The sequence below is a fragment of the Coenobita brevimanus genome, chromosome 66 (assembly GCF_032717465.1).
Source record: "Coenobita brevimanus isolate Jiangsu-jjx chromosome 66, ASM3271746v2, whole genome shotgun sequence".
NCBI lineage: Eukaryota > Metazoa > Arthropoda > Malacostraca > Decapoda > Coenobitidae > Coenobita > Coenobita brevimanus.
Window position 1 is genome coordinate 16,287,287 of NC_137019.1, and position 27,138 is coordinate 16,314,424.

General features: G+C 41.3%; 1 protein-coding gene across 1 annotated transcript in view; it reads right to left on the reverse strand.

Annotated features, from left to right (window-relative positions):
• LOC145405272 (uncharacterized) overlaps positions 1-27,138 on the reverse strand; it is a 184,483-nt gene that overhangs the window by 148,739 nt on the left and 8,606 nt on the right. The window contains exons 3-6 of the mRNA XM_080276687.1: positions 25,194-25,370; positions 24,553-24,861; positions 22,776-22,976; positions 22,149-22,308 (exon numbers count right to left, since the gene is read on the reverse strand). Of these exons, the coding sequence (XP_080132813.1) occupies positions 22,149-22,308; positions 22,776-22,976; positions 24,553-24,861; positions 25,194-25,370 (847 nt within the window). The remainder of the gene's footprint in view (positions 1-22,148; positions 22,309-22,775; positions 22,977-24,552; positions 24,862-25,193; positions 25,371-27,138) is intronic.

Sequence of the window (27,138 nt, forward strand, 5' to 3'; positions counted from 1 at the left end):
TATTAAAGACGTTCTTGCGTCGGAGAGGTAAATCCTTTCAGTATATTCATTTTGCTCATGTTATCTTCACACTATTTCATTCAAGACTGAGGAGACCTTGTTTAGTGGAGTTAAATGCCAGATGTCCTCCACAGAAAAAAAAAAATCTGACGGCAGCAAGAAAAAAAAAAATATTATGAAGACGTCCTGGGGTTGAAGAGGTTAATGGACTGGGACAAGAAGAGGATCGGGTTGCGAAGCTCAATTTGTCGGCAGGTCGTTTTTACAGATAATGATCCGATATTGTTTGAGGTGGTGGTGGGTGGCGGCGAGAGAGGATGGGTGAGGGGAATGGGAAAGGAGGAGGGTGAGGGCTTTGGGGAAGAGGTAGGGAAGGGGAGAGTTGAGGGGTGAGGGGAGAGGTCGCTGAGTCGAGGTGAGGTGATGGAAAGGGAGGGATGGGATGGGAGGGGAGGGGAGGAAGGAGCAGATAAAGGGAGGGAGAGAGATAAGAGATTCGGAGGAGCGTGGATTGCGGGTGGGGAGAAAAAGAGGGGAGCTAGATGAGAGAAGGGACGTGGAACATGGGATAGTGGAGCAATTGGAGTGGAGAGAAGATGTGGAGTAGGGTACTGAGGGAAAGGAGGGATGGGGAGTGGAGAGAGACGAGTGCGGAATAAGAGCAGAGGAATAGGACGGAGGAATGCGGGGGAGGTGAGAGGAGGGGTATGAGGCGGTGGAGGGGTAATGGAGGGTCGGTGAGTTGTTCTCCATGTTACACAACCTCATGGAGCTTATGCTGGGGTGTTGTTTATTCAATGAAAGATGCTTACACCATAATTTTCACACACACACACACACACACACACACACACACACACACACACACACACACACACACACACACACACACACACACACACACACACACACACACACACACACACACACACACTTGCAGCTGTACATATACAAGCTGAAACACACAAGCACATAAACGCTTTCTCTCCACCTCCTCCCTCTCTCTCTCTCTCTCTCATGAACGATAGACGAAAGTATGAGATAAGCGAAACAAGAGACAAGAAAGAGATAAAGAGACAATAGAAAGAGACGAAGGACAGATGAATGGAAGACCAAAAAGACGTGACAAGCTATGGAGCAAAGAGAGAGACGAAAGAAAGTGAAAAAAACGAAAGGAAACAACGAAAGGAAGACAAGAAGTGACAAATGAGGATGGGACGAAAAGGGAGGAGAGACAACAGAAAGAGAAGAAAAAATAAGAGACAAGAAGCAGAAGGCATGGTATATGGATCAGAAGAAATAAAAGTTGGGATAAATTGAATGGGGATCAGGCCTAGGCAGCAGAGGACATGGCAGGATAAAGAGAAGGTGTAAAAATAAAAGTAAGGCAAGGCAGGTGGTAGGACATGGCTTGACGTGGCATGGTTGGGCAGGGCAGAGTTGGGCATGTGAAAGGAAACCAGATGAGGAAAGAAGAGGGGAGATGAGAGTAAGTTAAGATAGGAAACTGGACAATAGCCAGGTAAGGGACAGGGCAGGACAGAGCAGGACAGGCCAGGGCATGGCACGGCAAGGCCGGGCAGGGCAGAGGTGGAACACACGGAAGGACCCGTCTCTCCCAGTCAGCAAGCCACTAACTCTGGTCCTTAGCGGTGTATCCTAGCATAATGTCCCCCTGTCTCCTGCCCTTTGATTACTGAAGCCGCCTTTCTCACAGTCTGGACCCTAACAACCCCCTCCATCTCTCCACTTAAATATAGATGCCGAGACAGATCACAGAATATATATATATATATATATATATATATATATATATATATATATATATATATATATATATATATATATATATATATATATATATATATATATATATATATATATATATATATATATAAATATATATATATATATATATATATATATATATAAATATATATATATATATATATATATATATATATAAATATATATATGTACATATATATATATATATATATATATATATATATATATATATATATATAAATATATATATATATATAAATATATAAATATATATATATATATCTATATCTATATATATATATATATATATATATATATATATATATATATATATATATATATATATATATATATATATAAAACGTGAGAGAGAGAGAGAAAAAAATATTAAAACAAAAGCCAAACAGCGCTTCTCGGGCCACTCCCAAATCCACCTACGAACAAAAGGGGTCAGTGGTGATGCTATCGGTGGACATTATGATAACAGTTATCTTGTGCTGGACAGTGGGAGGGAGGAGGGGGAGGAAGGAGGAGTGGGTAAATAGAAGAGAGGGTGTGGAGAAGGGACAGCGAGTTGGGAAGGAAACAAGAGGGGTGGAGGAACGGGGAGAGGAGGGAAGGGAAGGCACCGAGGGAAGGGAAGGGAGGAATGATAGGGTGAGGAGTGGGTGAGGAGGGAAGGAGGCATGAGTGGGGAGGACGGAAGGTAGTAAGCATGGATAAGAGGACAGTTGAACAGGCTGGAAGAGTAAATAGAGACAGGGAAGATGTGGCGAAAATATGAGGAAGAAGGAGAGGAAGGGAGGCGTGGGTGGATGGGGAAGGAGCAGGCAGAGAGGAGGGAAGGGAAGGAGGAGGGTTTGAGATGCGTGAGGAGGAAGAGAGGAGAGACGGAGCCCATAATCATCTCCTTTCACCTGTACCTAAGGGTTTTCCTTCTTCATTTATCACTACCAATGATGACCCACGAACAAGGGGATACCAGCATTTATTGTCGAAGTTTATAACAACCAACACGAAACGCCATAAATATCGCCCTAAGATGAGGCTAAGAACACGACAACAATAACAAGGGATACATCGCTATTCCTGTTCTCTTCCATCGTTGAAAAGGAGTTCTTAACCTTATTCTAATTAGCGCCGGACGATTTTATTCAGCTGAGGGAAATCGCAAGTGGTCAAAAGGTTTCAAAGGTAGTGGTGGGGTGGATACAGCTGTGAGATGGTAGATATGTGGTCGTATGTTCGATCCCTGTTGTTTAGTGGACTATTTTGTGGATCTGAATTCAATTTACGTTCACAGCTCTTCCACTGTCTCCACCAACACATCGTAAAAATACCCCCACCAGTACCATGACTCTAGTGTGTGGTGTGGCAGAGAGGTGTATGTATGGTGTGATAATTTAGGACTGTGAAAGGGGTGCCAGTATGAGGTCTGACAGTGTGAGGTATGACTGTGAAGTTTATGTACAGTGTGGTAGTGTGAAGCTGAGTGTCAGGTATGGAAGTATGTGCAATGGGGAACTGTGTCGCGTACCAAAGTGTGGTGTAGGAGTATTAAGGCAAAAATGTAAGGGAAGTAAGTGTGTGTGTGTGTGTGTGTGTGTGTGTGTGTGTGTGTGTATGAAGTACAGCATCATCTTCCACACTGCACACATACTCTTTTAACGCCCTTTACTTCTGGGTGTGGCTTAAGGCAAAATGGCAGTGTGATATTTGTCCCACGGCTGAAACGAGAAGGTGTCACGCAATGCACAACAAATCCTGTGGCGAGAAAAAATGAGTATCCGGGGTAAAAAAAAATAGCACCAGAGATGTACATTTAAGATAAGACAACAGGAGAAACGGCAGAGATATCATTTGTGTTGAAACGAGGAGAAACGGAATAAGTAAATCCAAGCTGAAGCGAGAGGAGAGAGTGAAGTGCTATATATTTTAGCTGAAATGAGGAGAGAAACTGAAGAGATAAAAACTTGTCCTGAAACAAGAGGAGAAACGGCGGATATAAAATTCATGCTGAAACGAGTGGAGAAACGGCAGATGTACCGGTATATATTTTTTAATTTTTTCTGCAACTTTGAGAAATGGCAATAAAATTAAAACTAAGAGAGTGGAGACGTAACCAAACTTATTTTTGATGGCCTTTTACGGAACACCAGTAATTGCCAGATGAGACTAGCCTATATCCCACAGAGGAGAGTGAGGTCATCAACAGCACAGGAAAGTCAGACATGTTCTATCATCACATGCTCTAGAAATCAACTTAACATTATGAAGACTTATCCACATTTTCACATACTCATACGAAAAAAGGCTGCAAGACAAATATTAAAATCGGTGAGCATGGATACTGAAAATCACGAAGAATTATGATGAAAAGAATTAAGAAAAATGTCCCACAATCTAAAAACACAAAAATAACACAGGCACACAGTTGAACCGAGAGGAGAGGAGACAGAGTGAATAATTGAAGGCAATCTTGAAAGCTGAGTGGCGTCGCGAAATGTCATGGCAACGAAAGTCTTGTATTAAAACCTTCAGGACGAGAGCTTATTTTTGTTTTATTCTTTTTGTTTTCGGGGGATTTTCTTTGGATTTAGAGTGTGTGTGTGTGTGTGTGTGTGTGTGTGTGTGTGTGTGTGTGTGTGTGTGTGTGTGTGTGTGTGTGTGTGTGTGTGTGTGTGTGAAATAGTGCTATTCTTGAAAATGGGCACAGAATGAGAGAGAGAGAGAGAGAGAGAGAGAGAGAGAGAGAGAGAGAGAGAATTACCATCTCAATATCATCTAAAACGCGCCTTGATGAAAGATGACATTTAATACATCAACTAATACATTTTACGACCAAAAAATGATGATGACGATGAAGGTAAAAAGATCAGAAGCGTTATTAATGATGAGAGAAAGTGGTTTTGGAGAGAGGAGGACGATAATGGTGAATGATGGTGGTGTATGATAGGAAAGTAAATGTACAGGACTTCTTCTCTTTAATTTACTACTATTATCTACTCGTAATATCTTTAGTATCATCTACTCATAACAGCTCTATTATTGCCTAACTTTAATATCTCAACTTTCATCATCACTATACTCTTTCACAGTTTTTTTTATCGTCAGTTATGCACTTATCCCTTCTTCACACTCCCTCGTATATATTTTTGTCACACTGTCTTACAATTATTCATTCTCTTCCACACTCATTCATGGTTTCTAACACTCCTCGCTATCCTTGTCTCACTCTATATCACACATCCTCACACTTATTCATATTCTTTCATACGTTCCTAATACTTAAATATTTCCATTTAATTTTTTTGTTTCATTTTTTTTTTAACAACCTCACACTCATTCACACCTCTTTTTCACCCACCAAACCCCCCCTTTCTCTCTCTCTCTCTCTCCATCTATATATCTCCCTTCCCCTCTCCCGTTCCCCCTCCCTCTAATCTAATTGTAATATGAGCTTCCCTCCCACCTCACCTCTCCCTTCCACCCACTCCTCTTCCTCCTCCTCCTCCTTCTTTCCACAGAGGGTACATATATCTTCTCTCTCTCTCTCTCTCTCTCTCTCTCTCTCTCTTTGTTCGCTCTTTTTACCTCCTCATTCTCTTTCCCCTCCCCCCACTCATGTGTCCCAAGCAATTCATTCCTCCCTATCATTTCCCTCTCCCCTCTCTCCCTCCTACTCATCCCTCTCCCTCCTCCCTACCCTCATCATATTCTCCCCCTCAAGCACTCCCACTCCCACAGGCCATAAAACATCTTTAGTTAACCTTTTTAGAGCAAGGACATCTTTTTCACTTAATTCTAACAGCCATCAGACCATTTTATATCCCAAGGTGAAATGGTTAGAGACGGTGTCATGTAGCCTCTTTACAACAAGGACATGGTTTACTTAGCACTTCCAGCCACCACACTGTTTTCTACTGTGCTTGGAGTAGATCCCAACAGGGCATAGAGATTTTAAACTTTTTCAGCCAGCTTAGCTTTAATCTGCGAAATTTTAGGTGCCGTCAAATGGTTTAATAATACCGTCCAAAAGATGGATTTTGGGGTAAGAGAACAGACGAGGATAAAATCACTAAATAAAATAAATAATTAAAAGGATGTGGGCAGGTCCCGTTCCTTCGTAATGAAACAGCAGAATAACCCTTAAAACTGACTGGAAATCCACAGATGGAATAAGAGGCAGAGGAAGACAAAGAAAAGACTGTAAGATGAGATTTGTTGATGGAAAAGACTTACTGGCTATAGAGTAGTGTGAAGTAAGGCTATGATGATGATGATGATGATGATGATGATGACGATGATGATGATGATGATGATAATGAGACCCCTTCCCCTCACAACTTGAAGGGGTTTGAAGTTTCGATTAACCCCTTCAGTCCAAGAACGTCTTAGTTTACCATGTAGCTCACGGATATTTTTTTTTCTATGACAGTCTACCTTAACCTTGTGACTCCCTACCCCCATGGCAGTAAATTAGCTACTTCCCAGCCTGATGTCCTCTCATCTTACATTTCACAGCCTCATGTACCGCGACAGCGCCTTAGTTTTTCGCTCGTAAAGTGTAATTAGTTGACGTATTAAATGTCATCTTGTTGCATAAGTAAGGTTTTTAACTTCTCCTGCACGGGGATGTCTTTTTATTTGGTGCGTGTTGCCTCCTGAATACTTTAACACAGCTTAAGAGACATTTCTGAACCTGGAGTGGCTAGATATTGAGTGCATTTTCCACTTTGCCAATACGGGTCTCCCTAGAGGTGTAAACAAGTGTGTGATCATAGGAAGAATAAAACACACACACACACACACACACACACACACACACACACACACACACACACACACACACACACACACACACACACACACACACACACACAACTTCTAAAATCAAACTATGAAGTACTTTGGATTCCCACTGCAAACCATGAATTAAGAAATAACACAGGTATTAGGAAAGGGACATAAAATAATATGAAGGAAGGCGAGCAAAGAGGAGAAACTATATATAACAATTAGCTTAAAGAAAAGTGAAGGAGGAATAGCAAAGATTTTGAAAGAGGTAGAGCACAGAGCAAAAGATAAAAAATACAAGAGGAAAAATAGAAGAACCAAGGACAGAAAACAATATGTAGGAGAAGAGACAGGATAGAAAAGAAAAGGTAGTGAAGTGAAGAAGCACTAGAGAGGAAGGAGGGTGGGAGGACTTGGCAGAGAATGTGTATAAATATGAAACATTACCCACTGCGCCTGCATGACCATCATCATCTTCACCATCATTATCCTCAGGAACATCATCACCATCTACGCAAGACAGGCTTATGTGGCCAATTGCATATGCGCCAAGGAACGCAAAACGAGACGCAGCGGCTCAAGTAACGTCTAAATTCGGTGACAACAACAAGCATTAGCATAAATAAGGCGACGGGGAAGTAGTGAAAATAAAGGCGGTGTCCTAGAATGGTTTACGACACAAGGCCATGAGAGGGAAGACAGTGACATCATGGCCAAGAATGTCACGGCGTCATCATTCTTGTAATTCGACTATGTATTTTTCGATTTTTTTCTACTTTGTTTTATTATTTTACTGAAAAAACATTGACTAACTGGATTAACCTCTCACTACGATATTATTTTTTTGTTTTTATGCGTCCCACCACCAAACGATCCTTGTTAACAAAATCGTCTGCAATAAAGCCAGAATAAATCACACAGCACGTCCTCTAGTAAAATGGATTAAAAATAACCACTTTTAACTCTCCAGTACTTAAAGTCTCCTCGATGCTGAATAAAATCGCTTGGACGCAGCACCAAAGACGTCATTGTATTGAAGTTTAAGCTCGTGTCCCTTCCCAGCTGCCCACGTCACATGAAACCACTTAGATGCAATGCCTTTTTTACATTTTGTTCTCTCCAGATAAATATATATTAAACTGAGGCACGGCTTCTCGTACTAAAGAGATAAAATAAGGCTGTATCTACCTCAAGTCTCTCCTAAACTGAATAAAAGCATCTGAATGGTAACAGAAAAAATATATAAAAAAATAACACAGATATCATATTAGTACTGTGGTTAATCTTTGTCAGTAGGTTACAATGATTCTTTTTTAGTTTCCTGTTACCTTCAGAATTACATACAGCTTTGAAAGAGTCGTCGTACTGAAGTGGTTAAGCCAGTACCTCTCTCCAGCTGCCCGCCCACACCCACTTACATCATCGCGGGTTTCATCACATCTAAAGAAAAAAAAGGAGAGAGAGAGAGAGAGAGAGAGAGAGAGAGAGAGAGAGAGAGAGAGAGAGAGAGAGAGAGAGAGAGAGAGAGAGAGAGAGAGAGAGAGAGAGAGAGAGAGAGAATAATATCACGCTTTGAAATAGGAGTCAACGCGTGAAAAGAAGAGATGCAGCAGATGTGTGTAAATATAATCATGGCACAGAGTATGAAGGGGAGTTACACAATACATACGGGGAATATGACTTTGAGGGAGTTATTTTTATCATCTATGTCCCAAGGTGTATGGTATAATCCACTGATATTAAGAAAAGCGTCAGATGTTTGTATATATATTCCTGGAAATGAGAACAAGCGGGAGCAACATCTTATTACACGTTATGTAAGAGGAATGTGACTTTAATATGGCTACTGTTTCCTGCGTCCCACGACCAGGTAAATGAGAGCAACGCCAGCTTACCTTGTTTATTATCTGCATCCAGTGCTGTAACTGATACGAAATCCAGATGCTAAAAAATTCTGGGTTTTCTGAAGACACTGGATAAGCTGATATTTCTTCTCTACTAAATACTAAAGTTAACAGTAATTAATGACAGCACTCGTTATACGCAAGAGATTCTAGTCTACAATAATTACTGTTGGAGTGAATATTATAAATGCATATTATAAAAACCATCATCATCATCATCATCATCATCATCATCATCATCATCGTCATCTTCTTCCTCCTCCTCTTCCTCTTCATCATCACCCCTGAGTCACGATTATTCTCCTCTGCCAAAAAACAAAACCTCACCTTGTCTCTTATGAATGAACACCAGGTGCGAGGTGTCTCATTAATTGGCTGAGGGACAGGTGCGAAAACAGGTGAGTCAAGCCCCACTAGCAGCCAACAGGGGACGACTAAGTTGGATAGATGTAAGAGGGAAAAAAATCTAATGTGGGAGCTAGACAACTGTGGGGTGGGCGGAGAGGAGTAGGCGGGATGGGCGGGCATTGTGGTTGGTAGTGAGACAGGGCACGAAAAGTACAACACACACTTCTCTGTAGACTGTGACAATGGAAGCTGCTCCGTGAACTACTTATGTGATAGCAATATGAAGCACACAAAGAATGAATTTATGTGATAGCAATATGAAGCACACCACAAATGAATGCATGTTATGTGATAGCAATATGAAGCACACCACAAATGAATGCATGTTATGTGATAGCAATATGAAGCACACCACAAATGAATGCATGTTATGTGATAGCAATATGAAGCATACAACAAAAGAATAGATGAGGGAAGGATAATCTCTATCGCCTGAAGAAGAATCAGAGATATGGAAGGCACGATACAATGCAGGTAGAGGACTGTCGTGGAAATTTTACTCAAGGCTGTACATCTTGTGAAATTCTGCCTTGTAAGTTGGGAAATATGAGCGTGGTGAAGGCTTAGATCAAAATTTCGACGAGAATAAACACATAAAACAGCTGGAAGGGATGACTTGAAGGAAGAACAATAAGAAACATGTAGAAAGCAGAGGGGAAACAGATGACCCAAACATGGCACTACACTCAAACAACCAGATGACTTCGTTCACCTTGAAAAAAAACAGTGGAATTAGCAACCAGGAAATAAAGTTGAGCGAAAAAGTGATGTAATTTAAGAAGTCTAGGAAAAGCCGCTACCTACGACCTCTGGCAGTGAGAAGGAGAGAGAGAGAGAGAGAGAGAGAGAGAGAGAGAGAGAGAGAGAGAGAGAGCGTAAAGTCTAACATAAACGCTTAGAGAGAAAGCTGAAATGGGGTCACATAAAAACAGATAGAAACAGACAAATACAACAACAGAAATAATATTCAATCCTGCATCTTCAGAATAAACATTTAGATAGGGAGAGGAGTGAGTTACAGCGACAGCAACAAAAATCCCTCCTGTCAGCAGAAGCATCAAGTCAAGCACCTCCCTGACAGCCCCTGACACAGTGACACCCAGGATGGCACTCTGAAGCGGCTCTCATGTTCGAATCCATGAATTTGGCTCTCTGTTATTTTGTTTTTATTTTTTGGCTTCTGGCCTTTGGTTCCTTCTTCCTTGCATTAAAAAAAAATCTTCATATCTCTCCTCTTGTTATACCATCAACTTTACTTCCTTTCTTAATATATTTTCTTTTAAACCTTTTTCAGTCTCTCTCCCTTCTCAAAATCCCTCCTGCGATTCTTTTAGATCTCTGTCCTATCTTCTGCTTCTTTGTGATAACTGTCAATCCACTTTCTCTCTAAATCCCTTCTGCACCAAATCGTCCTTTAAATTACCTTTTCCCTCTACTGATCTCCTGTGATAGCTCTAAACCTGTCTCTAGCTCTGTCTGTCTCCTTTCTTTAACTCTTGTACTCCAATTAAATTAATCTCGTCTCAGGGTTTTGTGATGCTTTTAAATTACATGTATCTTCTTGTTCTATCTTCTTCTACGCTTTTGTGATCGCGTTACATCTGCCTCCTATCTGTCTCCTTTCTTTAACCACTGCAGTCTCCCGAAATTTATATCCCCTTAAACTCTTCTGATACTTGTAAATTATTCTCATCTCTTAAGCTCCTGTAACACCTTTAAATTCATCTCGTCTTTTAAGGTAATGTGATGCTCTTTACCTTTGCTTACTGTCTTTACGTTTGTCTACTTTCTTAGAACTATTTTTTTTATTGTGATACCCTTATGTCCCTTTCATCTCTTAAGCTCCCCTATGCCTTTAAATTCGTCACATATTTGCTTAACTTGTCCCTTTTAATACTATCAGTGTCTCCTCTCTACAGCTCTAAATGCATCTCTCTCTCTCTCTCTGTCTCTGCTTGAATTCTCCTCTTTCTTACACTTTGACCTTTCAGCATCCATCTCTTCTTAAGCTCTTGTAATGCCTTTAAATACGTCCTCCTTCTTATATTTTTGCAGTGTCTTACACTCTGTCTCGTCTTTCAACCTTATGGGAAGCCCTTGTCTGAATCTATCTAACTTCTTACATCTATCCCTCCTGTAATGCCTTAAAATCCTTCTCATCTTTTAAGCTCTTACGATGCCTTTACATAAGCTTAGATCCTCAATGTATACTTCCCAAATCTTTAAAAGAAACTCAAGTATTCGCAAGCCTTGACTTTTTCCTATGATTTTCTTGTATTACATTCTTGCCTTAGTAAAACTGATCATCATTCTTTTAGTCAGTAAAATTAATGACCTTTCTTTAAACTCTTTTGGCATCTTTAGGCCTGATTACTACACGTCTTCACTGGGCACTTTCTAAATCTTTCACAAACAGCTCATTACTATTAGCTCTTTTTTAAATATTATTATTATTTACACAGGTTCATCACCATTATCCATTCTAGGTTCTTGTGATACCATTAACATCTCTAAATTCTTCACGGGCATTTACATAAATCTTTTACAAACACATGTCTTTGCTCTTTTGTTTATTTTCCCTACTGACACTGATCTTCATAATCCACTCTAAATTTCTGTAATATCTTGAAGTATATTCAGATCCTCCATGGGTATTTCCTATATTATCTATAAACACAAATATTCACATTTCACTGTTATCGATTAGATTTATTTTTCATCACCATTCGGTCTAATGTTCTTGTGATTCCTTAAATATGTTTAGATTTTCCTTGGACAGGTCCTAAATATTTTAAAGGCATAAGTCTCCGCAATTCACTTTATACTAATCATTATCTCCATCCTTTTTAAGACTATTGTGTTACCTAGCAAAAAATCGATTATCTCCTTTTCACATAGAGTTTATAATTTGCAGGGGATACAAATATACGTTCTAATCAATCCACCAGGACAAATTACTATTATAAACAAGGGTATTTCATTTCTATTATTCCTGCAACTCAAGAACTAACAAATGAACGAAGAGAGGAAAGGTGTATGAATGAATGGGAGGGAAATACGAATAAATGAACGCATGGAAGAAGAGGAAGCGGAGAGGGGGTAAAAGGGGATGTAAGGAGAAAGAAGGGGAGAAAAGAACAGGAGACAAACAGAGAAAGAAGGGGAGTGGGAAAGATTAAGAGAATGAGAAAGAGAAAGGGATCAAGGAAGGGTGAAAGAGGGAGAAAGGGAGGGAGAGTGAGAAGGGGCAAGAAAGGGCGGTGCAAAGATGAAGGATGAAAAGGGAGAAGGGAAGGAAGGGACTAGAGAGAGGGAGAGGGTGGGAAGGGAGAGAGGAGAAGGGAGGAGGGAAGGGGAGAGGAGAAATGGGAGGGAGGGTGATTTAGGGTGGGCTGTCAGATATAATGAGAAATAAGTGACGTAGGAAACAGTAGCACACAAAGACATTCCCCCCCCCCTCTCTCTCTCTCACACAAACAATCCCCTCCACCCACACACCTACCTCCTCCCACACCTCTCCCCATCCCCCCATCCCTCACCCCCACCCATCACCCGCCCCACGTCACTCTGGCGTGTCAATTCCATCCATCAATACAGATTAAGTGCTGCTCATATTAAACTGACAGCAGGAGGCGCCGATGCCACTGACCCCGGCCTGGTGATGATTTGTTCAGTTCACGTAAAAAGATTCGTAAGTTTTCGTGCTTATTTTTTTGCGTTGTCTCGTGTGTTATTTCGTTATATTCTCGTAAAAATTTTTTGCAGATAAATAAAGTACACACACACACACACACACACACACACACACACACACCGCTCGCTGGTGCAGTGGTTACGTTCCCGCTTGCCAACTGGTGGACGGGAGTTCGCGCCTCGCTCAGGTTGCGAAAAGTTTCACTGACGAAGTGGGTGGTTACTGTCCCCCTTGAGCAAGGGGACGGGTGTGTGCGTGTGTGAAGGTCACAGCCTTGCCCTTAGATCGGACTATATGAGCTCTCAGCTCCCTTCCGGGAGGGTAAAAGCTGACGATCACGACCATCAAGTGATCCTGACCGACCCGGTGAATTACACACACACACACACACACACACACACACACACACACACACACACACACACACACACACACGTTATTTAAAATTCGCCTTCTAACTCCCCACGGACCCTATTACCTCCAAAACAGTGGCCAGCAAAGCCAAACACTCCAAGCAGCATTTAACACGCCGGCACCCATCTGACGGGACATACATCAGAGGAGAGCAAACAGGATAATGATCGTTCCAGTGTCATCATAATTACAGGTTACGCCACGGCTCCTATCTCATCATGGCAACCCGGCCAAAAAAAAAAAAAAAAAAAGTGTATGTATATTATATTTATTGTCCCTAACAATTTTCTTTCGTTTTTTTCTTTCATGCAGTCACGCGTTTTCTCCATTGATTTAATATTTTCAGTCCAGTGGCTTTTTTTTATTTTTTTACATTCTTATACCACCTGACGATTTTATTAAACTCAGAAAAGACTGTCAGCTCCATTACCCCTTTCAGTCCGAGAATGTAATATTAGTTTTATTAATGCTGTCTCCAAACGAAACACACACACACACACACACACACACACACACACACACACACACACACACACACACACACACACACACACACACACACACACCACAATCACACAGCATCACGTTTCAGCATATAATTACCGTACAAAGCGCCCAGAAAGTTAAACAAAGCAACATCATGAATTTTTCTGTGTCCAGCAGTAAGATGTTAGAGCTAAACCCACAAATAAAATCCTTAATCTTAAAATCATCATCAAATTTCACATTATCTCTCAACATCTGAAAGCAAATGCACGAGGGAACAGACAATATTACAGATCATTCAATGTCCAATTACTAAAATAGATCTAATTTCTACAGCTGAATCCCTTATCTCTCTCAAATCAATTTCACTTTAACAACATCTTAACACAGCAGCTTAAGAGCACAAACAAATCAGTATTGCAAATCTCTCACTGTCTGACAACTAAAATATACTGTACTGTAATAATCTAATTCCTCCCTAATGAATTTCTTATCTCTAAAAATCAGCTCTGAAATCAATTTATTTATCAGCATCCAAAAACAACCTCCTAAGAGTGTAAACAAATTACTAAACATATATCAGTGTCCAGCCGTCAAAATATGAAACTTATTTTCCCCCTTATCTCTCAAAACCAGCTCTAAATTCAACTTTATATCGCGAAATCTTAAAACAAACTCACTTGCAGATGGACGTGCTGGCGGACGGTAATCAAGGGCCAGCGACATCTGCTATCTCGTGGGTTCACGTTTCCAAGCATTCCTAGAAACTGAATAACATTACTCCTCTCCGCCGTTTCGTCTTCTCTCTCTCGCGCGTGTGTTCATGTTTTCATAGATTTGAGTCGTTTTATAACATGTCTTACCGATCGTTTTCTAAACATATAACATTAATAATCATTCTAAGCTACCGACCAACAAATTGTCGTTATACAGTTATAAGTAAATCATAAAAGAATAACAAGTCGTATACCGGTAACAGGCAAAACACAAGGCAATAAAAGAGACGTATTGCATCCCACGTGAAAATTCTCCTTGACCGAAGCCGCACCAGAAATCCGGATTGAACCTCCACTCTATCCTTGAAGGCTCGAAATAAAGTATCCCTTTTGTTCTGCACCCACTCGTCCTTTGGATTTGAATTTTATTTCCCTATCCATCCGATTCTTTTCTTCCACTTGAACTCATTATCTAAGTATTCTGTCGATCCTTGGGTTCAGTTATGCCTATATCATTCACAGTCGCGATGAAGCGCTTCGAAATCTTCCCCACTCTCCATCCTCCCTCCCTCTCTCCCTCCCTCTCCTCATTCCCCAGCCTCCCTCCACCCTGCCCTTGCTCTCTCTGGATATTCCCTTTCTCGTCTGTTGTTTATGCTTTAGTTGATTTTTCTGCATTTCTTTCCTATCCATGTTTACAATAACTATGTTTTCAGACGATGCCTCCTGATTTGTGCTCATTTCCGTCTTTTACTGGCCTCTCTTCAATATTTTTCACTTCTGTTCTCTTCCTGTCCCAGTCTCTGTTGCCTCTCCTCCTCCTTGTCTCCTCCCTTCCGTCTTTCTCTCTCCTGTGTTCCCTCTTAATGATTCCACTACCCTTTCCATCTTTCTTTTTACCTCTTCCTTTTTGTTTCACTCTCCACTCATCTCTGTCTCCACCTCTCTCTCTCTCTACCTGCCTCTTCCCTTTCCCGTCTTTGTTCCTTCCGTCCTTTCCGTTTTACTCCTATCCCATCTTTCTTTCTACTCATCTCTCTTCACTTCTTTCCCTACCTGCCTCTTTTCCTCTCTTTCCCTCACCGGCCTCCCGATGCTCCCCAAACACTTGACATGGCCCTAGGGAGTCGTACCTTCGGCCCCTGTTAGGTAGAGTAAAAGGTGTGAGGGGCCACATTTCCTCATCTCAAGTGGCTGACAAACACTCGTACACTCTCGCTCCCTGGGGTTCGAGGGATGTAAAATTCGGCCCATTCCTCAAACATCAATGGGTATATTAAGCTGGAACAATCATTTTCAAAAGCTCGCCGCAATTCTCTGCGAGCTGTGACGATGGGATGGGTTAAATGAGATATTTTTGTGATGACGTTTGAAGAATAAAAGAAGAGTATGAGAGAGAATGACACTCTCTGACCTTCAGGGAGGAATAAGAAATGTGGAAGGCGGGACACAAAGCTGGAAGAGAATTGTCAGCTATTTTTATTCGTGACAGTACCCCAGTCTAAAACATTATTCATCTTGGCGTTTTATGTAATTTAAGGACTGAAAAATATCAAGGGTAATATTTGCAGTTACATCACAAGCTGGCTCATGTATTACAATTCTTCGTCCTTGTTTCAGAGTTGATGTGTGTGATACCTTTATTAGGGGAGTAACTGTTCACATTAAAATCCTTGCACAACACTGCCAGTCACTACTTATTACGACAGATAAAGGTGTTGTGTTATTAGGTGAGGGAGGCAATGAGCTTCTGAAGCTAAAGAAACAAAAAACTCATGGTACTGAAGGAATTAAAGAAAGCTTTGTACTGAAGAGAAAAAAATCATGGTGCTGAAGGGATTAATCCCTGACGTATTATTCAGCATATCCTTGATACCTTCTGACGATTTTCTTCAACTCAGGATGGCTTTTGCACTGAAAGGATTAATCAAGGCTACATCTCAACCCCTCCAGCTCAAGAAGTCTCCCCTAAGCTAAATGTAATCGTCCGACGTCAATAAGAATAAAATAAAGATAGATCACAACATTACAGCGAAGATATTAGCTCTCTGACCTTTCCTCTCCCCACCGTCTCACGCCCTCACATGTTAGTCAGCAGAAACTCAGCAATTCTCGCGTCTTCCCGCCTAAAACGGGAAAGAAATTCACCCCATATTTCCCCTGACGTTTCCGGTAATGAGTGTTTCGTGTTTGCTGCACTAATTTGTGGTCCGAGGTAAAGGTAGGTAGGCAGGGAGTGAGGGAGAGATGGAGGGAGGGAGATAGGAAGGAAGGGAAGGAGGAGGAAGAGAAGGGTAGGGATGGAGGAAGGTTGAGGGAGAGGAGAGAGGAGGGAGAGACGAGAGGGGGATCAGGGAAGAAGAGGGAAGGAAAGTGGGAGATAAGGGAAAGAAGTGGGATAGAGGGATAGGAAAAGAAAGGAGAGAGGGGGTAGAAGCTAGAGAGAGAGGGAGAGAAGGAGGGAAAGAAGGAGAGAGAAACAGAACGCGAGAAAAAGGGAATGTGAGAGAGAGAGAGGAACTGAATAAATGATAATCTGATTGTGGCCCCGTAACGCCGAAGGTCATTTCCGTCGTAGGGCATAAACACAGTATAATTAAAGATAGATAAATATACACAAGGGAGGGAGAAAGAAGGAGGGAGGAAGGGAGGGAGTGAGGGAGGGCGGAAGGGGAGAAGTAGGGAGAGAGAGGGGGGGATTGTAGGTTGCAGAAGCGGCGTTAGGGACTTTGCACTTGGAGTCGTTGTATGCTCAGTGGCCTGGTTTGTTTATGCTGGGGCTTGTGTTGACTTGGGGAGGTGGGTGGGTATCATATGCTAGTACCCCCACCACCACTATCACTCCCACCTCCCCTCCCGCAACATGTTACCTTCCTCTCTCACCCAGTCTTCTTCCGATTACCCCTTACCTACCTTCCCTTTTCCTCTCTTTTCTTCTATCATTTTCTTATTTTTTTTTCCTACTAGTTCTCACCCCCCCTACCGCTTCATCTACCTCCCTCACCTAGGTTTCTTCCGATTGTCTTTTATCTGTCCTCCTCTTCCATCTTCCTTCTTCTCTCATCCTTTTCAGCTTCGGTTTTTCTCTCTCTTCCTTCCTCCCCTAGCTCCTTCGGCAGATGTCCCTTTGCCCTCTTCTTTTCTTGCACATTTCCCTTTCCTTCCCCTGTCCTCTCAACTTCTCTTCCTCCTCCTCCTTCTCTTACTAATTTTCATCTTTCTTCCTTTCCCCTCATTTCCTCTCTTCCTTTTTTCCCTCCATATCCTCACTCTCTGCAGTTGTTTCTCAGTCTTTCACTCCTTCCCTCCCCCTCCTTCTGCAGGTGATCTGCCCCTTTCCCTCTCCTTTCCTCCTCACTTTCCTGACATTTTTCCATTATCTCCCTTCCCCTGCAAATGCTCCCCTCATTCTTTCTTTCCTTCCCTTTTTTTTGTTCTTCCCCCTTCCTTTGGATATCAGTAGGTTCCCTTCTTGCTTTTCCTCCCTCCCTTTTTTTTTTTTTTGTCTTTTCTGCTCCTTCATCATTCATTATGTACCCTACCTTTTCTCCTTTCTTACTCCTTTCCCTTCCTTCACCTCTCTTTCCTCTTCCTGTTCCTTCTTCCCCATCCCTTCCTTCCACTCTCCCTGCCCTTCTCCTCTTTTCCCTTTCTTCCTGTCTCCACTTCACTCTCCTCTTTTCTCTTCCCTCATCTCTCCTCTTCCTGTCCTCCTACACCACCCCCGCCCCTTACGTGAAGAGAGAGTAAACACGAGGGGGTGGGGGGTTTCTCTCGTGGGGGGAGGGGGTTCTAGTGGGGGAAGAGAGGTGGGTGTGAGGCTAAATGTTGTACCTGTGGCTGGTGGGAACACCTTAATTACCCTCCAACATTTTTTTTTTTCTCGTACAAGATCGCGCGTTGGGATTTGCTCTCGGTTTTACGCTGAAAGTCACATTTTACGCCTTCAGTACGGGAGGTTTTCCTAAGCAGAGGAAATCGTCCGGATAGGAAGGAGTAAACAGATATGAGCCATGGAAGCAAACGTCTTAACTGAGATTGTTCCTGATGTGACTTTTATAACGTCCTAAGCCCTAGAAAGCCTTCCCTAAGCTGACTAAAATCGTCTGACGTTAGCATGAGTAAAATAATAAATTATATACTCCGGCTACCGGACTCAATGGAGTTTTTTTACTTGCTGTGTTAAAAAGTCCTTCTGGAGATGAGTAAAAACATCCGGAGGCAGGAAAAAAAAATAAAAAATAAAGCATTACCTTGAAATATAGTTGTAAATGCAACTGGACCCCATCTCCCTTTTCTCTCTTTTTTTGACCATAAAGGAAAGACAAGGAAAATGATAATATGGTCATCATCTTCCTCTTTCTTGACTGAATGAAAGATGAGTCAGCTGATAGAGGAGCCATCTAAACACACTGCATATATACAAACAGGGGAGGGAATTCAGCCTAACATATTCCCTCTTTTTAAGTGAAATATGAAGCAAACTGGCAGGACGACCATCTAAATATCCAACATAAACACACCTCCCTTTTATTAATTATACATATCTTTCGTTTTTAATTGAAGGGAAGAGAAGCAAGCTGGTACTGGGGCCATCTAAACATACTGCATAAATACAAACAGCTGAGCCAGGACGGTCTAATTTGCCGCACAAACAGATGCGGCCAAAAACGCTCGTTACTGCTCTCGTAAACACGTAGGTCTGGGCAAGTTTTTTGGTGTGGTGGGGGTGAGGGAGTTGGGAATTGGGGGTGGGGTGGGGTGGAGGTGAGGGGTGGGGATGGGCGGGTGAAGGAAGATATAAATTGAGGGGTGGCGTCGCGGTGAGAAATTAGGAGCTTTGGATGTCGAGAAGGGCATACATTACCTAGCTTAAAAACAGGTGTAGATTTCACTTTCACGTAACTGGTTCTTAACTCTTTGCCTAACAGGATATCTCTCAGGTGAACAAAATAATCAAATGCTAGATTGAATGGAATACCCGAGTTAGTTAATACATGAGACGTAATTGAAAGGTGGATAAAATGGGAGCGAGTAAAAATGCAAGACTAGATTTCTTTACTTCTCTATCTTTTCATACTACAGACAGCTCTTGGAGAGAGAGAAAAAAAAAAACAGTGGACATAAATTAAGGATGGTGTCGTGGTGAGAAATTAGGCTCCTTGGATGTCGACAAACGCATATATTACTGACAAGAGGACTAAAAATCTCCACTTTTTTTTTTCTGCTACCACACAACTATATATGTTTTTTTTTTTTTTTTTTTTTTTTTTTTTCAGAACAAGCGTAAATTTCGTTCTCCATGTGATTAATCCTCGAAACCTCGGACGATGTGAGTTCTTCCTTAGCCGAATAATATTGTCTGGTGCAGGAATATATATCGAATTCTCGGTTCTTGCCAAAAATATTAATAGGGTCAGTTTTTCACATTTTTTGCCATTCTGGGTTAATATAAATCGAATAATATAATCTCACGCTACCCGGAGATAAAGATTAAGTACTGTACACAGTTCTCATTCTGAGGTTTAATGACAAGTGGAAGCTGGATGAACGGAAAACACAGGGAAGAGAGGCGAGCAATTAATTTCTCTTACGGTTCACGCTACACGGAGCTCTTGGAGAACTTAAGAACATAAATATTAAACATAAATTAAGGGGTGATGTCGCGGTGAGAAATAAGGCGCCTTAGACGTCGGGAAGAGTATATATTCCCTCGACACAAGAATACATGTAAATCTCTCTCTTTCTCTCTCTCTCTCTCTCTCTCTCTCTCTCTCCATAAGTCGTATTCTTGTCATTTAGGAGGCTTTCTAGTACATCTTCCTTAACGATTTATTTTGCATGTTATAGACAACCTTCCTATTCTATCGTATGTTATTAAAGCAAACTATATACATTATACGGGGTGGCCCATACATAACGCTTCTCTTCTACTCTGCCAGACAATATTTCGTGTGTTGTGGAGACGGCTTGGTCAGCGTTATCAATGTCTATCCTGTATCATCCATTTATTTCCTACCACCACTGCCACACTCACGCCCACACCAGCATACACAGCCGTCTCAACAACACAAGATACCGCCAGATGATAGTCTAACAGAGCTCTATTTACAGGCTCTCCTATACTGTGTAAAAAAAAGGAATGATGTCTCCTTAAAAAATCATGCAACACAGACGTCGAGGAACGCACAATTTATCTGACACAAGACTGGGTACAATATCAAGTGACAAAGACGTAGGTGGAAATAACTTGTCAAAAGACTCGCACGACTAGCTGCAAATTTCCCTTTCCATGTGACTGATCCTTGACATATGAGGCAGGTGACATTTTAAAAGTCTGCTCTTCCATATGATTTTATTTAACTTAGGAAAGGCCTTGTACTGAATGGGTTATGAAGAGTTTATTTAAGTCTTCCAGTTAAAGTCTCTGTAATTGGAATCATTTATAGATAGCAAGATTATAAAGGAAATAAACAGACGATAATGTATACTGAGGGGATTCATGATAAGTGGGTAAGCTGAGTGGGTACGTGGGTAATTTTTCTCACTTTTTTTTAACAAGCCGCGTTACACATGGCGTTCTGTTGTCCAGTATGTTAGAGGGATACATAACTTAAGTCCTTCAGCCTGACACTAAAATATAAAGACGTCCTCTGGTGAAAGATTTATGTAAGTGTGTGTGTGTGTGTGTGTGTGTGTGTGTGTGTGTGTGTGTGTGTGTGTGTGTGTGTGTGTGTGTGTGTGTGTGTGTGTGTGTGTGTGTGTGTGTGTGTGTGTGTGTGTGTGTGTGTGTGTGTGTGTGTGTGTGTGTGTGTGTGTGTGTTGCCTGAGTAATTGCTTGGATGAGATGTTATTGTGTGTGGGTCGGCGTGTTTGTTTAGACTGTGCTTGTTTCTTTATTTAGTCTAGGCTGGCCATTTTTATGCGCCTGTATTTTTGCCAGAGGTGTGTTTGTACAGTTGGCCTCAGTAGTTTCTTTCTTACACCAACTAAAATCGGTCCAACCGTAATTAAATCTTGCCAAATTAACCAGAAATATTCACAGATCGAGACATTAAATCTATGTAGGTATTAATGGCTCTAACCACACATATTTTTATTTAAGATGTGTTTCTCGACAGCCTTTTACATGTGTGCTAATGAATGCTTAATTAGACAAGTATTCTTCATTAGAGGTGTACACTTATATGGGGAGCTTAGACATTCTGAAGAAATAAAAGAAGCATTTCTGTACTGGCTCTTCTAAATGAACTCTGGGATAGACAGATAGATATATACAGATACAGATAGATAAACGGATTAATACACATAGAAATTAAGACCGAAAGTTATATATGGAAAGATCGATAGTTAGCGAAGAAGAACTGTATTAAGCATGTTTATATACAGTATATCTGTGTTTACAAGGGATACGCGTGTATACACCTGGTCAAGTTGTTTACCAGGGGAGTGTTTACATTGCCACCTTAGAACCGCGCATGTGTTATATCAGTGTGTTTAATACTGGCTATTTTTATGGGAAACTGAGGGGAAGGGTTTGTGTTTTTCTGGGTTACTGGACGAAAAATTAAACCGTAGGTGTATATGAACTATTTCAAAACGATGGCTTTTTTGTAGCTTATTCCTGATACTGCCAGACGATTTTATTCAGCTTAGGAAAGCGGTCCAGTTTTGAACGGGATAATGGAGGCTGCAGCTGACCAACTGTCTTCCAAAGGTATATCCATAAGCTAAGTAAGATCGTCTGCAGACAGCACGAATTAAAACACACACACACACACACACACACACACACACACACACACACACACACACACAACACAGTATGGCTGGTAAGGAACGGATAAACAAAAAACAAAATAAATGCAAACCAAGAAAAAACTCAGATAGCAAGGAAATACGAAAGACAGATACAATAACAAAAACTATTCCACCACTTACCTTCGAGAAAGAACTGCATGGTGTCGTTGGCAAGGTTTGTGAGGAGGGGACCCATGGCTTCTTGACTGAGGGTTTCAAGAACGTTGTCGCGGATGTCGAGGCTCAGCAAGCTCGGGGTGGACTTAAATATCTCAGGACCAAGACTCAGCAGCTTGTTGTCCTAAAAGGGAAAAGGGAAGGTGAAAAGGCTGAGTTGTAAATGGAAGAGATAAAACCTGAAACATTTTAGACTGATGCAATGTACTGATATGGTAAAAATTCAACACAGCTGACTGTTTGGGTAAGTGGCAATATTATAACTGACGAAACCTTGCTTTTGCTTGTATTATGAGCCTTGTAAACCCAAGAAAGTAATGGTACTACAAGATTCAGCACAGACACACACACACACACACACACACACACACCATATACCTCTCTCTCTCTCTCTCTCTCTCTCTCTCTCTCTCTCTCTCTCTCAAGACTTGCAAGATGAATAACTGGAGTCGGTCATGGCCACAGAACCCCTTTGGTGCGACGAGCTTGAGCGAGTTCTCTTTTGACCTATCAACTGCACAAGTGTTACAAGGCGGAAATTTTATATTTTCTAGGTCCCAATCTTTCCCTAGAACAAGACTTTTCACAGACCTGCAAGTTGAGTATCTGGAGTCTGTCAAGGCCATAGAATCCCTTTGGAGCGATGTACTTGAGTGAGTTCTCCTCCAGGTCAAGCATCTTTAGGGCCTGTAGGTCACGGAAGGTCTTGTCCCCGATCACCTCAATGCGGTTCTTGTGCAAGTCTAGGCGTTCCAGGGACTGCAGTCCTTTGAATGTGTCCGGTGTGATCACCTGTAGAAAACAAAGATAAATATAGAGAACATACAAGTATTGTAAATGTCAATAAATGTTGGTGCTGGAACGATGGCTGACAGTCAGCGCAGCTATGCGAGATGAGCTGATGCAAAATGACTGACTGAAGAGTGCAACTGTAAATATTAAAAACAGAACAGATGATGTACTTGAGCCCATATACGTAGGAAGCTGTTGAGCCAGCTTGGAAAACTACCATCTGATGAAATAAAATAACCAATTCAAGCATGTATAACTGCCATCCAATTATGTATGCATGTATGTATGTATGCAAAGTGGCCCTCTCAACAACAACATGAAACATAAAAAGGATAACTTCATTAGGAAGGCCAGCTCACACAGGAACATCATCTGGTTGTACCTGTAGCTTCATTAAGCTGAAAAGTATCTGACTGTAGTAGCGGATTTATACTCAGGAAAGGCTATTTTGAAAGACACAAGGGCCCAAAAACCACCACAGACCCAAAACAGAGTATAATCTGCCTTGCAACACACAAAAATCAACCGAGACAACAAACCATCTGCAAGAACACACATACACTCGTTGGTACAGAGACTTACTCATATCTCAGGCCCGCATCAATCACAATGTCAAGCGTCTCTCTCTTCACCTTACTTATGCAGGAATCACAAACACAGTCGTAAATGACACTCTTCACTTCACACAGAGCAAGAAAACTAATTTGCTTGGTTTCGCTCTGTCTGTCTGTCTGTCTGTGTGTCTGTCTGTCTGTTTGTCTGTCTGTCTGTCTGTCTGTCTGTCTGTCTGTCTCTCTCTCTCTCTCTCTCTCTCTCTCTCTCTCTCTCACACACACACACACACACACACACACACACACACACACACACTCTAAACCTTGACCTTTACTTAGTACACAAACAACATATTATCCAACTTACATATGACCTCGCTGTTCTTAATATCCCCCACGATCGCCCCCTTTCGATAAGCAAACAGAAACTCTAACCATCGTTTACAAACAAATCTATCGTTCATCAGTGCATTACGTAAGTCACAGCTGGCTGTCTGAATAACGTCATTCTTTAGCAATAAGAAGCTTCATAAATTTGATAAACATCCTAAAAAAGCATACTACACCGCCTCTGCCATTATACATACATATACAGTATCAAATCACGCAGAAATAAATTATCATGAGCACATCTGGCTGTTTCCCATCAATATAATCGGTTGAGAAAATCCAAAATTTATATGAGAAAAGCAGGAAAGTAGAAGATATTAAGAGACTGATCAGTATAATCAACCATGCATTTACTGACTAATTATCCAATAATTTGATATCAATACATAGTTAAGTCAGGAGGAGTGAATACAGCCGTCGTTGTCATCATTGCCATCATCACCATCACCAATATATTAATCTCATTTTTCACTAATAACTGGGGTGCAAGGGACGCAAAAAAGGGAACAAGAAATAAAAGGGAGAAACTAATAGTAAACAAAGTATATTAAAGGCGATAAACTCATCTACGCTAAAACAAACTAGAGAAAAAATACAAGTAAGCAAACTAAAATAATAAAAAAAAAATTCACCTGTATCTGGTTAGAGAAGAGGTCCAGTTCAACGAGGCTGTGGAGTCCCTGGAACGCTCTGTCGTGCACAATGGTGATGTTGTTGCGGTCCATGTACAGCTTGGTGAGGCGCGGCAGGTCCACAAACACGTGCCTGTTCACCTCGGAGATGTGGTTTTCGCCCAGGGTGAGTGTGTCGAGGGCAGGCAGGTGTGTGAAGGCGTTGCGGGCCAGGGTGGCGATGGAGTTCCTGGCCAGGGAGACTTTGGCTAGGGTGCTGGAGTTGCCGAAGCTGTAGGCCCGCACTGTCTTGAAGGTGGCGTACTGGACCTGAGGGAGAAAAAATTGTAGAGTTTAAATACAGGGAGGAAACACATACAGAAAAAGTACTGGATCTGCAGGGGTGAGGTGGTAAATGTGATTGGGGTCGTTCATGAGTAAGGAAAGGTAAGCTAAAAACAGATAAACATACAGGCACTTCTATATACAGTACGATTCTTAACTTACCTCAAACATTTCAGTGCCAGGCAAAAGCGTATCATTTATTTCATACAATTTTAATACTCTTTATAGAGCATAAATCTACACGAACCAACCAACCAATCAATCAATCAGTCAATCAACCAGTCAGTCTATTCATCAATCTACATTATCCAGCTCACCTCAAACATCTCAATGCCGGGGAGATGCATTATAGCCACGGTGGGGATGGATTTGAGTGTACCATCGGGTCTGAGGTGGAGGGTGAGTCTCTTGATGCGGGTCTGGGACGAGAACCCCTCCCAGATGTACTCGTTCTCGCTGGTGTCGTTGAAGATCCAGCAGTTGCCCTCTTCTGCCTGGAGATGGAACAAAGGAAATAGGAAAAATGGTTAAGACAGAGAGATGCGACTTGGGAAGGAGGGAAAGAAATTTAGAAAGGAAAAGGATGAGAAGAGAAGAGAAGAGAAAAGGAGAGAGAGAGAGAGAGAGAGAGAGAGAGAGAGAGAAACTACAGATTATAACATCACAGAGATGGACAAAGAGAAATGGAAAGAAGGAAGGAAATAAGAGAGAAAAAGAGAAAGCGTGAAGAGAACAGAACGGAGAGTGGAGAGGGAGAGGGTAAGAAAAGAAGCCTGGAAAGAGATAATGCAGAGATATAAGGAACTTGAGACTGACAGTCTACCAGCTTGGGAGAGATAAGCTAAGAGTGGGTAAGGTTTGTGTGGTCCAAGTAACACTATGCAACCCCATGTAAAGTGAGATTATGACAGTGTAAAGAAACTGAAGTCAGGCAGGCTACATGATAAACTAATTAGTTGCAAAGAAAAGTAAGGAGTACGTAAGACACCGTAGTATCTGCAGAGAGGGTGGTGGGGTCGTTAATGAGTAGGGACAGAAACGCTTGTGGCTTCTCTTTTGGTAAGGCCACCCCTCACAGGATACAGCACTGGGAAACAGATAGATAGATAAATAAACAGGCAAAGCGGGAGGTAGTAAAAATCAAAATTAGGCAATGCAGCAGGACATTTAGATATCTTATATAGACCATAATGGGCGATAGTGGTGTGTGTGATACATGGCGATGGGTATAGCTACTTAAGTTTAATGTATACATATATATATATATATATATATATATATATATATATATATATATATATATATATATATAAATGCGGAAATAGAAAAGTTTTAAAAGGTAAAAGATATTTAAGAAACGATCCTCCCCTCCATCAAAAAAAAAAAAAATGTTGCCTGGACTCAAAAAGCGTGAGTGAGGAGCGATAAGAGGGGGTGGAGTTACAACCTACATCCAATTGCCAGTTTGGAGCTAACTTATAAAAGCTTTCTTATCTACGGCTTCTTGACCTCCCTTCCTCTCCATCACGGCAGACGGGAGGAGAGAAAGGAAAGGAGGAACAACTGAGAGTCGGCAAAAGTCCAAGGTACGCAAGCACGCAAACATGCTAGCAAGCAAGAGAACCGAACTAAAAATGTTTAAGTAGAGAGAGAGATAAAATGACTAAAAATTCTTGAAGTACAGAGAATGATAATATAACTTATCATCCCTCGCTACCTCCAGTGAGAATGAAATAAATGAGGAACACGGAGGGATAACAAAATATAATGCAAGTAAGCCAGTAAACAAAGAATAATGGTAGATAATATTGAAGAGAAAGGTAGCCAAATCATTTTTATAATTTCTTTAAAATTCTATTCATCCTACCCCCAGATTTTTTTTTTTCAGCTGACATGAGAAAAATCCCTCGTAGTGCAAAAGAAATAAATGATCTCCATTAACAATTACGGTACAATGACCACATTAATATTTTGCTTTTACGACAACAAGATCATTTTCATTCAGCATAGGATAGACTCATCGTTGTGAAGGAGTTAATGGTGAAATAGCTTCACGCGTCTCTCTAACACTGAAGCATACACAAAATTTAATCCCAAATCCTTTAACTTAGAACACTAAAATGTTATAGGGAAAATAGTGGCTGCTGTGGTAGTGTCAGTGATAGCGGTAGTTGTGGTAGTGATGCAAGTGATTATGGTAGTGGTAGTAATATTTATGGAGGTGAAGTCAGAGGTAGGCTAATGGTGACAGAGATCCGTTAA